Source organism: Thalassophryne amazonica, chromosome 12 (assembly GCF_902500255.1).
Source record: "Thalassophryne amazonica chromosome 12, fThaAma1.1, whole genome shotgun sequence".
Taxonomy (NCBI): domain Eukaryota; kingdom Metazoa; phylum Chordata; class Actinopteri; order Batrachoidiformes; family Batrachoididae; genus Thalassophryne; species Thalassophryne amazonica.
In genome coordinates this window covers 103,935,923-103,951,642 of record NC_047114.1, presented here as the reverse complement: position 1 = coordinate 103,951,642, position 15,720 = coordinate 103,935,923, and the positions used below count along the sequence as shown (strand labels likewise).

The 15,720-nt window shown below is 41.5% G+C and overlaps 1 protein-coding gene across 1 annotated transcript in view; it reads left to right on the top strand.

The window, feature by feature from the left end:
• LOC117521361 (nucleolar transcription factor 1-like) overlaps positions 1-15,720 on the top strand; it is a 159,495-nt gene that overhangs the window by 124,089 nt on the left and 19,686 nt on the right. The window contains exons 10-12 of the mRNA XM_034182650.1: positions 4,472-4,557; positions 8,000-8,189; positions 13,382-13,429. Coding sequence (XP_034038541.1) covers positions 4,472-4,557; positions 8,000-8,189; positions 13,382-13,429 — 324 coding nt within the window. The remainder of the gene's footprint in view (positions 1-4,471; positions 4,558-7,999; positions 8,190-13,381; positions 13,430-15,720) is intronic.

Below are 15,720 nucleotides of genomic sequence, written 5' to 3'. Positions count from 1 at the left end.
GCAACTGTTTGTTGTGATTTGGCACTATATAAATAAAATTGATTTGATTTGTCAAAAGTCTGGCAGCAACATTTTGAACGAATTTGAAACCCCTAATGCTGGACTGGGGTAAACCAGAAAATAGAACATTGCAGTAGTTCAATCTAGAAGAGATAAACACATGAATCAGGGTCTCAGCATCAGCCATAGACAGGATGAGACGAATTTTTGCTATATTTCACAGGTGGAAGAAAGCAGTCCTAGTAATATTTCTAATGTGGAGGTCAAAGGACAATGTAGGATCAAAAATTACCCCAAGGTTCCTCACTTTGTTAGTGTGATGTATGACACAGGAGCCTAGGCTAGGCGCTAGCTGGTCAAATTGATGCCGATGTCTCACTTCAGTCTTATCAGAGTTTAAAAGTAGGAAGTTTCTAGACATCCAGCTTTTCACTGATGCAAGGCAACCTTCTAAGGATTTTATGTGGATGAGATTACCAGCAGTTATCGGCATGTATAACTGAGTATCATCAGCATAGCAGTGAAAGGTAACCCCAAAATGATGCAATATGTGCCCAAGGGGTGCTATATAAAGGGAGAAAAGCAGGGGGCCTTAGACAGACCCCTGTGGAACCCCAAATTTCATGATACTAAGGTTAGAGGTAGCGTTACTGTACAAAACAGTGAGAATGACGGGTCAAGTATGATGTCAGCCATGCAAGGGCACTCCCAGTAATCCCAAAATGATTTTCCAGAGTTTAGTGAGAGCCGTCTCTGTGGAATGATATTTTCTAAAAGCAGACTGCAGTGGCTCAAAGAGATTATTCTCAGTAAGATAGTCCATGAGCTGCCGTGACACCACTTTTTCCAGAATTTTAGAGCAAAATGATAGATTTGATATCGGCCGATAGTTTTCAGTACACTAGGGTCAAGATTAGGTTTCTTAAGTAATGGTTTAATCACTGCATATTTGAAACATTTAGGAACAGATACAGAAGTTAAAGAAAGGTTAATAATTTCCAGCACAGTCGGCCCAAGAGTGGGCCACAGGTCCTTAAACAGTTTTGTTGGTATAGGATCAAATAAACAGGTTGTGCTTTTTGTTGACATTACGAGTTTTGTCAGCATGTCTAGTGAGATACTATCAAATTCTGTAAATCTAGGTAATACCTCAGTAGTGGCGCCCACCTCAATAGCAGGGTGTAGTGGCTGGGTTAAGGCATGCTGGGATATGTTTAACCTAATGTCTTCTATTTTCTTCCCAAAGTAATCCAGGAAATCTTGTGCTGTAAAAGGAGAGTGAACTACAGGTGGTTGTCCATGAATAAGTGCTGCTACTGTGTCGAACAAGAACTTTGAGTTATGCTTGTTTTTGTTGATCAAATCAGAGTAATAGGTCCACTTTGTAGCCAATAATGCATGTTTATAGTCTAAGATAGCATCACGTCACGCAAGGTGAAATACTTTGAATTTTGAACTACGCCATTTCCGTTCTAGACCTCTTGCTTTATGCTTGAGGTCACGCAGGTAATCATTGAACCAAGATGACTGTGATTTGGGGGAGCGGGGTTTTTAACACAGGTGGTGCAATCATGTCGAGTGTAGTTTTGAGCACTGAGTTTAAACTGTCCACAAGTCTGTCTACTGATTGGGCATTTTCCAGACATGAAGCTAAGACATCAGGCAGTCTAGCTTCGAGTTCAGTTTTAGTTGAGGAGTTGATGCATCACCGCAGTGATAAATAAGGTTGTTGTTCCACTAAACACGGCAGCGAAACTGTAAACTTAATAAGTGAGTGATCAGAGACAACTGATGTAAGAGGCATGATGTCAATATTCATGACAGCAATACCACGTGCGAGAACCAAATCCAGGGTATTTCCACTAATGTGTTGAGTCCTGAATGTATTGCTAAAATCCTAATGCATCCACAATTTCCATAAATGATTTGCAGAGGGGATCAGAAGGCTTATTTATATGAATGTTAAAGTCACTGATCAGAATGTTATCTGCACTATTCAACAAGTTAGAGATGAACACACCAAATTCTTCTAAGAATTCAGAATATGGGCCAGGAGGCGTATATATAGTGACAAAGTAATACGGCTGATTTTTTTCTTCTGACCATGGCAATACGTAGCATTGTGGGCCGAGCGGAGAATTAGATGCTCAAATGAGTTCTATTCGTGACCCCCAACAGCTCACGAGGGACGTGACTAAATGTATATGCTGGTGGGCAGGCTTCATTTAAGGGGAGGACAGCTGTAGGTTTACGCCAGGTTGCACATAACCCAGTCATATCTAAGTGATGATCCATTTTCTTGCATATTCTTTTCAAAGTTCTGATACTAATGATAATGTGCACAGATGGACCAAAAGATGAAGTATTTCCTTATTTGTAAAACTTATACTGAAGTACAACTTAACAAAGCGCTCTACAAATCTCATTTTGAGATGCGAAGTTTTATCTTTTTTTATCTTTTTTATCTTTATTCTCATATTATTACAAGTTTATTCTCAAAATATTACAAATTTATTCTCATAATATTATGACTTTATTCTCATAGTATTTCAGGTTTTTCTCATAAAATTGTGAGGTTTTTGTCAGAAAATTACAACTTCATTCTCGTAATATTGACTTTATTCTTGTAATATTACAAGTTTTTTCTCATAAATTTACAACTTTATTCCTGTAATATTTTGACTTTATTCGCATAATATTGCAAGTTTTTCTTGTCATATGGCTTTATTCTCGTAATATTATAACTTTATTCTCATAGGATTGAGTTTTTTCTCATAACATTACGAGTTTTTTCTCATAAAATTTACGTTATTCATATAATATTATGACTTTACTTTATTCTCATAATATAAGTTTTTTCTCATAAAATTACAAGTTTTTCTCTTAAAATTACAACTTTATTCTCGTAATATGACTTTCTTGTAGTATTGAGTTTTTTCTCATAAAATTATGATTTTTTTTCTCATAAAATTACGACTTTATTCTCGTAATATTGTGACTTTACTTTATTCTCGTAATATGACTTTCTCGTAGTATTGAGTTTTTTCTCATAAAATTATGATGTTTTTTCTCATAAAATTACAACTTTATTCTCATATTATGACTTTATTCTCATAGTATTTCAGGTTTTTCTCATAAAATTGTGAGATTTTTGTCAGAAAATTACAACTTCATTCTCGTAATATTGACGTTATTCTTGTAATATTACAAGTTTTTTCTCATAAATTTACAACTTTATTCCTGTAATATTTTGACTTTATTCGCATAATATTGCAAGTTTTTCTTGTCATATGGCTTTATTCTCGTAATATTATAACTTTATTCTCATAGGATTGAGTTTTTTCTCATAACATTACGAGTTTTTTCTCATAAAATTTATGTTATTCATATAATATTATGACTTTACTTTATTCTCATAATATAAGTTTTTTCTCATAAAATTACAAGTTTTTCTCTTAAAATTACAACTTTATTCTCGTAATATGACTTTCTTGTAGTATTGAGTTTTTTCTCATAAAATTATGATTTTTTTTCTCATAAAATTACGACTTTATTCTCGTAATATTGTGACTTTACTTTATTCTCGTAATATGACTTTCTCGTAGTATTGAGTTTTTTCTCATAAAATTACGACTTTATTCTCGTAATATTGTGACTTTACTTTATTCTCGTAATATCACAAGTTTTTTTCTCATAAAATTGAGTTTTTTCTCCTAAAGTTCCGAGTTTATTCTTGTGATATTTTGACTTCATTAAAACAAACAAAAAACAATGTGACCCTAACACGCCGCTGTACAACAAATGGACGGAACAAGTTTGTGGGAACATTTTGGACATGAGCTCATATAAACCTGTCAGCAAAACATGAATATCTGAGCACTGAAGCATCATGGGATATCATGGCTCCAAAGATCAGACCACGTGGGTTAGTGAGCGATGGTTTACTTTTCAGCTGGAGCAGGTTATGTTCAGAGTTTTATTTTAAATAAAACATGAGGCAATTCCAGGAATTTTTTTTCCCAGTTGTACAACATAGAACACACACCCACACACACACAGACTTATTCCTACACATGACAAAAAAAGATCTTTTCAAATTCCCCCAGTTTGAGTGTTTTGTTGCACAGTGGCTGATCCACAGACCAAATCAAAAACTTTAAGAATTCATCATCAAAATCATTTTGTTTTTCAAGGAAGCAACCTCAACGTCTGAATGACTGAATGCTTGTTTTTGTTACACAAAGTTCTTTTATATTGATCAAAAAATGAATTGACAGATGAAGTGAGAATGGAAGTAAACGTTAGTTGCAGTCATAAATTTTGGCCTGCTGGGTGTTTTGAGTTTGCTGTGATGTAACTGGTGATGCAGCATGTTGACCCACATAAACAAAAACAAACTTCTTCTTCTTGTGATAATTGCTCTGCTGGTTTTGTGTGTGTCTGTTTTGTAATAACTGTTGGTGTCCTGCAGAGGGAGCTGCTGGAGATGAGGGCTCCACCAGCAGCACAGGGTCAAAGGAAGCCCAAGTTTGATGGAGAACCAAAAAAACCTCCTGTGTGAGTTTTCCATCCAAATTCTGTTTTCACCAAACATGAAGACGAGGTTGACTCTGACCTGGAAGAGAAAGCTGTGTCTGAAGGGGCGGGACCAAGGGATGTATTGTGAATCTTTTATCGTATGTGCTGTAAAGTAGCCAAATAACATATTGTCTTTTTGAGATCACTTGTTTGCTGTCCTGGATCGTGGTCGACCTGTTTATCAGGCCAATTTATGCCATTTGCCATCCATCTATATAAGAAATGCAACAAATATGAAATTGGTGCAGATTTTACACACACAGTATCCTCAGGGTGCAGAGTGAACAGCATGTGAAGTCACCACTGGCAGAGCAACGCACGTTTGTCTTCATCACGGCATTTTTCTGCCACAGAGAGAATATTTCAATCAGTGCAAGAGAGAAATTGATGACATTTAAATAAAGCTGTTAGTCAAACACCACAAAATGTTATTTTGTGATTGTTTCACTGCGGGTAAGCTGTAAAACACAAACATGGCCACACAGCATCGTGGATTGTGGATTATCTTGCTGAAAATAACCCTCCAGCTGCTGCAGAACACACCGCTCTGCAGAGACAGCACTTATTAATGTGGTGAATGATCTTCTGCTCACATTGGAAATGGATACCACCGCAGTTCTGCTACTGTTACATCTTCATGCTGCGTTTCATATTGTCAATCATTGTATATTATTAGATAGGCTTGAGGGTGGTTATGGCAGTGTTTTCATTTGGTTCACATCTTACTTATCCATTCACTCTCACTGTGTCTTTTATAACAACGTGACTACAAATCTCATTCCAGTAAAATGCATGGGTCCATATTAGGCCCTCTCTTATTCTCTGATGTTTTCAAGAAGAATTTAAAGCCTTTATTGTACTTGCATACATACAATGAAATTTGCATTTAACCCCTCATATTTACAGTTAGACACAATCCAACCACTAGGGGCAGTGGGCAGATTTCAGACAACTTTATTGATCCCAAAAAAGGGCAATTACGTCGACAGCCACAGTCCGACGCCCGGGGACCAAATCCAGCTGTAGAGACACTGTCTTGGTCGGGGCAGAGAAAGGAGCAGACTCTAAACAAGCATGTTTTTGATTGTGGGAGGAAACCCACACAGACACAGGGAGAACACACAAACCCCACACAGAAAGGACGGGAATCAATCCCACAACCTTCTTGCTGTGAGGCAACAGTGTTAACCGTTATACCGTGGACTTACTTTTCATTACTGTGCGGATGCCACTCAATTGCACATGCTGATAACTGCAGATAATCTAACCCACACAAAGACTTAAGAGGACTGTCAGGCTTCAGTGAAAAACTGGATGTCCAGCAACATCTTGCTCTTACATTCTGAGAAGAAGGAGATGATGGTCATTGGTCCTGAGAAACACAGGTGTCAATTTGACCAGCTAATGTTACCCTTAGGCGCATGTGAAAAATCTTGGGGTGTCCTTTGACCGACACATCAGAGAGCAGTTAGACTGCGTTCTATCACCTCCATAATGTTGCAGATATTTGACCTATTCTGTCTATGGCAGATGCAGAAACACTGTTCTGTGCCTTTATCTCTTCTATGCTGGATTACTGTAATGTCCTATTCTCCAGCTGGTTCAGAATTCTGCTGCTAGAATTCTGACTAGGAGAAGAATGTTTGATCATATCACCCAGACTTTGGCCTCCCTTCACTGGATTTCTGTCTGTGCGCAGTCATTTTTAAAGGTTTTGTTATTGGCATTCAAAATCCTTCATGGACTAGCATCTCCCTGTCTGGCTGATCTAATTAAACCTTATGTACCAGCCTGTGCTCTGTGTTCTCTGGATGCAGGATTCCTGTGTGTCCCGAAGGTTAAAAGAAGTCAGCAGGCCACAGAGCTTTCTCGTACTGCGCGCCTGTTCTGTGGAACAATCTTCCTGCAGAGATATGTAAAACAGTCAGATTCTCTGGAGACATTCAAGTCCAGATTAAGGACCCATCTGTTCCCTTTATCATATAACTAACAAAGACTTGCTGTGTTGAATTCCCCTCGATCTTAAATTTCTGTTACGACTAGTGGTTGGAATCAGTCTCATCTAAATTTTGTGATAGTCAAAGGTAGGAGTGTGTTGCCAGTGATCACGCTGGCATCCTGTCTGTTATTTTGCTGTTGTGAAATATTGTTAGTTGTGGGGAAGTGATTTCTGCTGTCTTCTTGTCTGAGGTGTTGCTGTCGAATAAACTGCAGGAGCGATGTCGCTGACAGCCGAGAGGAGCGTCACATGTTTCTTGTGTCATGTCCTATCTGAGCGTTTGTTGTGAGATTTGTGATGTCTGCCTTTTCCTTCACTGGACTGTGATTGGGGCAGGGAGACTAAGAGCCCGGTAAGGATCCATGTGGAGGTTTGGGCACTTGTGATCGCTGCAGAGGTTTTTTGAAAAGAGCTGTCGCTTGGCTGGGAAGTTCTTCACAGGTCTGTGAGTTTTACCACTTGTGAACTGCGGGTCACTATGACCACTGGACATTTTAAGCGCCTGGACACATGGTTCCACCATCTCTGTTTTGCATGTTTGACAAAATTTTTATCAGACGTTTGGCCAAAGCAATTGGTCACCGCTCTGAGTCTGGTTTGCTTGAGGTTTCTTCCTACAATCTAAAAATGTCTGACGGAGTTTTTCCGTACCACTGTTGTCAATGTGCTTGTTCAGGGGGGTTGGTGAGGTTAGCGTGTTAGGTGTTAACCCCTTAACGCCCAAATGTATATAGCTGTATATAAAAAAATGTTTTGTGTGTGTTTTTGCCTATAAGTAGATGGTAAATAATGTTGAGATTGTTCATTTCACTTTTGCACAAAAACTAGATAGTAATATTTGGTATTCTGGTAATGACTTTATGTTATAATAATAATGATGGTATGTTGCAAATTTGCAACAACAGGCATACAGGTCAATTTGGTAAGTTGCATATTTGAGTCAGAGATTGTAGCATATATGCGACGATGGGCGTTAAGGGGTTAATAATGACTGTCAGCTGAGAGCAAGAGAAACTATTGATTGATGGATTTAACTCAATGCAGCTGACGAGATGGAGAAATCTGTGCGTCTGCTCACAGAATTTCCAGTTTGGCATTAAGACACTTGCTGTGGTAAGCTTTGACGCGCCAACCACACCCTCTCATGACGATTCTCCCACCAAATTACTTACAGAAAACTAAACCATGCAAACATTAGAATTGGATTAGAATGGGAATAACCCTGTTGTGTCTGATGATTTGCAGACGTTCATGCTGGATTACAGTCGCAAATATCCCTTTTACCGTTAAAACTCAATTTGCAACCATAAAATCCAGCATGAACGTCTGCAAATCATCAGACACAACAGGGTTATTCACTAATTTGACAATTAAGCATTTGCGCTGTGTGTAAGCCCCACCCCTGATGTCTTTATCCAATAGGAGCGGCTACCAGATGTTCTCACAGGAGCTGCTGACAAACGGCGAGTTGAATCACTTCAGCCTGAAGGAGCGGATGGTGGAGATCGGAAAACGGTGGCAAAAACTGAGCCAGAGTCAGAAGGACAAGTACAAGAAACAGGTGGAGGAGCAGCAGGTGGAGTACAAAGCTGAGCTGGATGCCTGGATCAAGGTACTGGCCGGCTCACGTCCCGGCACAAACCTCCTTCTTTCACATGGTTTTAAAGTTTTTGTTTCCTTTGCTGCCTGATTGTAGGAAACAAAGTCTCCTATAAATGACAGGAAGTTTTTAGCCAGTCAGAGCTCAGCAAGCTCTTAATACCGGATGACTAAACAAGCCTTTGCTGCCCTCTGGCTGCTTTCACAGTGAACACCACTGACTGCTTCTGTTCTTATAAAATCTATAATTGTAAGGTTGCTGTAGTACCAGCCCGGTCTCACATTTTTCCCGTGCCCCGTCATGAAAAACGTGCGCTTTTCATGACCCATTTTCTCGTTTGGATAAAAAAATTAAAACTTCATAAAACAAGCTGGTGAGGCAGGTGGAAATCATCATGCAGCCTTTCTACTCAAAGATATGGCTGCATCGTATTAAATGGTGGCGAGAAGTTCACAAACAAGAGTCTGGCATGTGTCTGTGACTTCTCCAGATGTTTATACAGGGAGTTGAGAATAAAAAGCTTTGCATCCTCCTCCCCCCTCCCTGCCTGGTAACCAAACTGAAGTGTGTCCAGGGCTCCATCCACCGTTTCCAGAATAAGCTTCTTCAGGATTCTCTCAAAGCTTTCATTATTAATGACGTTAAAGTGACAGGTCTAAAATTGCTAAGTTGCTTCAGTTTAGTCGTCTTTGGGACTGGGATCACTGTCAGTGATTTCCAACTGACCAGGATTTGGTTAAAATTGAGAGATATTTGAAAAATATCCTGGAGTGCACCACTAAACTGGTCTGCACAATATCATAATGTGCGCCCACAGATGTTATCTGAACCTGGGGTCTTTCTAATTTTTTTATACCATTCAGAATGTTTCTGACACATTCCTGGTCAATAAAAACATCAGACTAAGGACTGAGAGATTCTCTAAATAGGGAGATGTTTCTGAAAAAGTCGTGCTTTTCAAAGTGAGAATAAAAAACATTAAACTTGTTAGGGAGATCAGAATCCTTCATTCTCCCGATTTTAAGAGGTTCCCTGTCAGTACATCTGTCCCACTGAGTGACTAAATCCCCTCCAAGCTGCCCATAGATCACCACTACTGTACTTCTGTTCCAGTTTATCCTTGTACACTACAACCCCTGGCAAAAATGATGGAATCACCGGCCTCGGAGGATGTTCATTCAGTTGTTTAATTTTGTAGAAAAAAAGCAGATCACAGACATGACACAAAACTAAAGTCATTTCAAATGGCAACTTTCTGGCTTTAAGAAACACTATAAGAAATCAGGAAAAAAAAATTGTGGCAGTCAGTAACGGTTACTTTTTTTAGACCAAGCAGAGGGAAAAAAATATGGAATCACTCAATTCTGAGGAAAAAATAATGGAATCATGAAAAACAAAAGAACGCTCCAACACATCACTAGTATTTTGTTGCACCACCTCTGGCTTTTCTAACAGCTTGCAGTCTCTGAGGCATGGACTTAATGAGTGACAAACAGTACTCTTCATCAATCTGGCTCCAACTTTCTCTGATTGCTGTTTCCAGATCAGCTTTGCAGGTTGGAGCCTTGTCATGGACCATTTTCTTCAATTTCCACCAAAGATTTTCAATTGGATTAAGATCCGGACTATTTGCAGGCCATGACATTGACCCTATGTGTCTTTTTGCAAGGAATGTTTTCACAGTTTTTGCTCTATGGCAAGATGCATTATCATCTTGAAAAATGATTTCATCATCCCCAAACATCCGTTCAATTGATGGGATAAGAAAAGTGTCCAAAATATCAACGTAAACTTGTGCATTTATTGATGATGTAATGACAGCCATCTCCCCAGTGCCTTTACCTGACATGCAGCCCCATATCATCAATGACTGTGGAAATTTACATGTTCTCTTCAGGCAGTCATCTTTATAAATCTCATTGGAACGGCACCAAACAAAAGTTCCAGCATCATCACCTTGCCCAATGCAGATTCGAGATTCATCACTGAATATGACTTTCATCCAGTCATCCACAGTCCACGATTGCTTTTCCTTAGCCCATTGTAACCTTGTTTTTTTTTCTGTTTAGGTGTTAATGATGGCGTTCGTTTAGCTTTTCTGTATGTAAATCCCATTTCCTTTAGGCGGTTTCTTACAGTTCGGTCACAGACGTTGACTCCAGTTTCCTCCCATTCGTTCCTCATTTGTTTTGTTGTGCATTTTCGATTTTTGAGACATATTGCTTTAAGTTTTCTGTCTTGACGCTTTGATGTCTTCCTTGGTCTACCAGTATGTTTGCCTTTAACAACCTTCCCATGTTGTTTGTATTTGGTCCAGAGTTTAGACACAGCTGACTGTGAACAACCAACATCTTTTGCAACATTGCGTGATGATTTACCCTCTTTTAAGAGTTTGATAATCCTCTCCTTTGTTTCAATTGACATCTCTCGTGTTGGAGCCATGATTCATGTCAGTCCACTTGGTGCAACAGCTCTCCAAGGTGTGATCACTCCTTTTTAGATGCAGACTAACGAGCAGATCTGATTTGATGCAGGTATTAGTTTTGGGGATGAAAATTTACAGGGTGATTCCATAATTTTTTCCTCAGAATTGAGTGATTCCATATTTTTTTCCTCTGCTTGGTCTAAAAAAGTAACCGTTAACTGACTGCCACAATCTTTTTTTCTTGATTTCTTATAGTGTTTCTTAAAGCCAGAAAGTTGCCATTTGAAATGACTTTAGTTTTGTGTCATGTCTGTGATCTGCTTTTTTTCTACAAAATTAAACAACTGAATGAACATCCTCCGAGGCCGGTGATTCCATCATTTTTGCCAGGGGTTATAGATTAGCCTTCCTTGTCTCATACTTTACCTTCCTTGTGATTTCTTTCTTTTCCTGGCTATTCCCTGTATAAAAAATATGTTTCTTTTTATTTAAGATGTTTTTCAGTTTAACCCATGGTTTATTATTAGGGAATGAGCAATGACCTTCTGGGGAATATTAGAGTCCACACAAAAAAGGATATATACGAGGGCTGTCAATAAAGTAACAGTCCTTTTTATTTTTTTCAAAAACTATATGGATTTCATTCATATGTTTTTACGTCAGACATGCTTGAACCCTCGTGCGCATGCGTGAGTTTTTTCCACGCCTGTCGGTGACGTCATTCGCCTGTGAGCACTCCTTGTGGGAGGAGTCGTCCAGCCCCTCGTCGGAATTCCTTTGTCTGAGAAGTTGCTGAGAGACTGGCGCTTTGTTTGATCAAAATTTTTTCTAAACCTGTGAGACACATCGAAGTGGACACGGTTCGAAAAATTAAGCTGGTTTTCAGTGAAAATTTTAACAGCTGATGAGAGATTTTGAGGTGATTCTGTCGCTTTAAGGACTTCCCACGGTGCGAGATGTCGCTCAGCGCTCTCAGGCAGCGTCATCAGCCTGTTCAAGCTGAAAACCTCCACATTTCAGGCTCTATTGATCCAGGACGTCGTGAGAGAACAGAGAAGTTTCAGAAGAAGTCGGTTTCAGCATTTTATCCGGATATTCCACTGTTAAAGGAGATTTTTTTAATGAAAGACGTGCGGACGGATCCGCGCATCGGGACGCAGCCGACGGGGTGCGGCGGCACAGGAAAAACACCTCCGTGTTGATAACCATTTGTAAAATCCAGGCGGCTTTTGATGGCTTTCAGTGGAGTGAGTATATGAGAAATTGTTTAACAGGCAGGACATGTTCCAACTTGTCCTTAAGGCTTTCAACAGAGGTGCTTTTCCAGTGGCGGAGCGTCGCGGCGGCTGCGTCCCGACGCGCGGACCCGTCCGCACGTCTTTCATTAAAAAAATCTCCTTTAACAGTGGAATATCCGGATAAAATGCTGAAACCGACTTCTTCTGAAACTTCTCTGTTCTCTCACGACGTCCTGGATCAACAGAGCCTGAAATGTGGAGGTTTTAAGCTTGAAACAGGCTGATGACGCTGCCTGAGAGCGCTGAGCGACGTCTCGCACCGTGAAAAGTCCTTAAAGCGACAGAATCACCTCAAAATCTCTCATCAGCCGTTAAAATTTTCACTGAAAACCAGCTTAATTTTTCGAACCGTGTCCACTTCGATGTGTCTCACAGGTTTAGAAAAAATTTTAATCAAACAAAGCGCCAGTCTCTCAGCAACTTCTCAGACAAAGGAATTCCGACGAGGGGCTGGATGACTCCTCCCACAAGGAGTGCTCACAGGCGAATGACGTCACCGACAGGCGTGGAAAAACTCACGCATGCGCACGAGGGTTCAAGCATGTCTGATGTAAAAACATATGAATGAAATCCATATAGTTTTTGAAAAAAATAAAAAGGACCGTAACTTTATTGACAGCCCTCGTACGATTAAACGGTAAATGCCAGATCATGTATACCAGGCCGTGAGCTATAAAAAACCTCCCAGTCAGTACAGTCAAAACAAGCCTGTAAGCTGGCAAAGCTGTTTTCTGTCCAGCTGTTTCCTATTTTAACGGTTTGCTCACGGCCCTGAAGGCGCCAGGTACTGAGCCGTAGCATAAGTCAATGGTGGAATTCCTTTTAGTCATTGCACAAGTAACATATTGTTCATGTTTTTTAAAATCTTCTGAACCTGACAATGATTAAAATCACCTACCGCACCTAATCACCGTCAGGTGAAAGGGCGTCTAGTCTGTCTGTCACCTCCTCAATCAGCTGTGTGGCTGATGTCACATGAGCACGTGGATGAATTTAAACGAGTGAAAAAGAGCAGACGGAGCTCCCTCGGCAAGTAAAAGGGGTGGAGTCAAATAGACAACAATTCAGTGTTGGGGTGCACATTCTTTCCTGAACTACAACCGTATTGCAGTAGTTTTTGTCGATGTAAAAGTACACTCCACCTCCGCACGATTTGTTTGTAATGACAGGTGACCGATCCATACGAACAGGCTGCCCAAAGTCGCTGATGTAAAGATCCTCGTTGAGATCTGCGTCTCCCAGCCACAACCAACAGACGTGTTTCTGAAGTCCAACCATCATATTCCAAATGGACTGTACATTTAAGAGGATGGATGGAAGCAGAGGGAGCCAATAGAGAGATAAAGAAAATGGGTTTAAACAAAATGTCTCAATGGAACAATGTCCCTTTAATTTTTAATGCATTAGACAAAAATAATAATAATGATAGTTAATGTTTGCTACCACAGCTACTAATCTAAACTTTGTCCCTCTGTGTCCAGGCTCTGTCCCCTCAGGACCGGGCCGTCTACAAGGACTTTGTGTCCTCGGTGAGTGATCCTGTATGCTTTCTTTTATTAGTGCGACTTCACAGCAATCACAGGTGTTGTCTATTGCTTTTATTCCATCCAGACTTTGAACCCTAAACCCTTTGCCAGGCTTTCATCTCTCTCATTCTTGACATAAATGCTGTTAATCAGTTTCAATTCAAATTTGATTTTATATTAATGTTTTATAGTTTGGTTGGCTTTTTAATTAATTAAATTTAATTTAACTTAATTCTCTAGGTATAATGCAGTGACACAAATGAGGCACCATTGTTTTGCTCTTTCTCTATTTATATCTACAGCACAAATTCACAACATGTGTCATATGAGCGAGGTTTAAATCCTGACCCGGCCCTCAAGTGAGCAAATTTCAATTCAATTTATGTCAATCTATATAGTGCCAAATCACAACAAAGTCGCCTCAAGGTGCTTCACACAAGTAAGGTCTAACCCCCAGAGCAAGAACACAGGCGACAGTGGGAAGGAAAAACTTCCACTGAGGAAGAAACCTCAAACATACCAGACTGAAAGGGGTGACCTTCTGCTTGGGCCATGATACAGACACAAATTACAGAACAATTCACAAAACGAACATACAGGAAATGTTGTGGTGCACAGGACAGGAGGGTTTCAGAAACAGACACCACACCCATCTCTGGAGGGAGCCGTACCTCAAACAGAGAGAAAAAACAGAATTAGGCATCAGAAAGACAACAAATACAGTATAATTTGTCAACATTAAGTAACAACAAAAACAGGAGAAATACTAAGGTGGTCCACTCGGTCCGAGTGGACCATGTTCTCCACCTCCATTGTCGATGCGGCTGCTGGTAGCTGTGGTCGCAAGGTCTCTGGTGCCTGTCGCGGCGGCAATCCCCGAACCCGGTGGTGGACACCGGAAGTAAGGGATGCCGTCAAGCTGAAGGAGTCCTACTTATCTTTGTTGGTAGGTGGGACCCCAGAGGCAGCTGACAGGTACCGGCAGGCCAAGCGTGCCGCAGCCCGTGCGGTTGCAGAGGCAAAAACTCGGGTCTGGGAGGAGTTCGGGGAGGCTTTGGAGGAGGACTATCGGTCGGCCTCGAAGAGATTCTGGCAAACCGTCCGACGCCTCAGGAGGCGGAAGCAGCGCTCCACCAGCACTGTTTACGGTGCGGGTGGGGAGCTGTTGACCCTGACAGGGGATGTTGTCGGGCGGTGGAAGGAGTACTTCGAGGATCTCCTCAATCCCATCGTCACGTCTTCCGAAGAGGAAGCAGAGACTGGGGACTCAGAGGCGGACTCATCCATTACCTAGGCCGAAGTCACCAAGGTGGTTAGAAAGCTCCTCGGTGGCAAGGTTCCTGGGGTGGATGAAATCCATCCTTAGTACCTTACGTCTCTGGATGTTGTGGGACTGTCTTAGCTGACACGCCTCTGCAACATTGCGTGGCGATTGGGGACAGTGCCTCTGGATTGGCAGACCGGGGTGGTGGTCCCTCTGTTTAAGAAGGGGGACCGAAGGGGGTGTTCCAACTATAGGGGGATCACACTCCTCAACCTCCCCGGTAAGGTCTATTCCAGAGTACTGGAGAGGAGAATTCGACCGATGGTCGAACCTCGGATTCAGGAGGAGCAGTGTGGTTTTTGTCCTGGTCGCGGCACACTGGACCAGCTCTACACGCTCCATCGGGTGCTCGAGGGTTCATGGGAGTTCACCCAACCAGTCCACATGTGTTTTGTGGATCTGGAGAAGGCATTCGACCGTGTCCCTCGGGGCACCCTGTGGGGAGTGCTCCGGGAGTACGGGGTCCGGGGTCCTTTGGTAAGGGCTATCCGGTCCCTGTACGGCCGCAGCAGGAGCTTGGTTCGCATTGCCGATAGTAAGTCAAACCTGTTTCCAGTGCACGTTGGCCTCTGCCAGGGCTGCCCTTTGTCACTGGTTATGTTCATTATTTTTATGGACAGAATTTCTAGGCGCAGCCAGGGTGTAGAGGGGGTCTGGTTTGGGAACCACAGAATCTCGTCTCTGCTATTAGCGGATGATGTGGTTCTGTTGGCTTCATCAAATCAGGACCTTCAGCGTGCACTGGGGTGGTTTGCAGCCGAGTGTGAAGCGTCCGGGATGAAAATCAGCATCTCCAAATCCGAGGCCATGGTTATCGACCAGAAAAAGGTGCTTTGCCCTCTTCAGGTCGGTGGAGTGTCCTTGCCTCAAGTGGAGTTTAAGTATCTTGGGGTCTTGTTCACGAGTGAGGGACGGATGGAGCGTGACATCGATAGACGGATCGGTGCAGCATCTGCAGTGATGCGGTCGC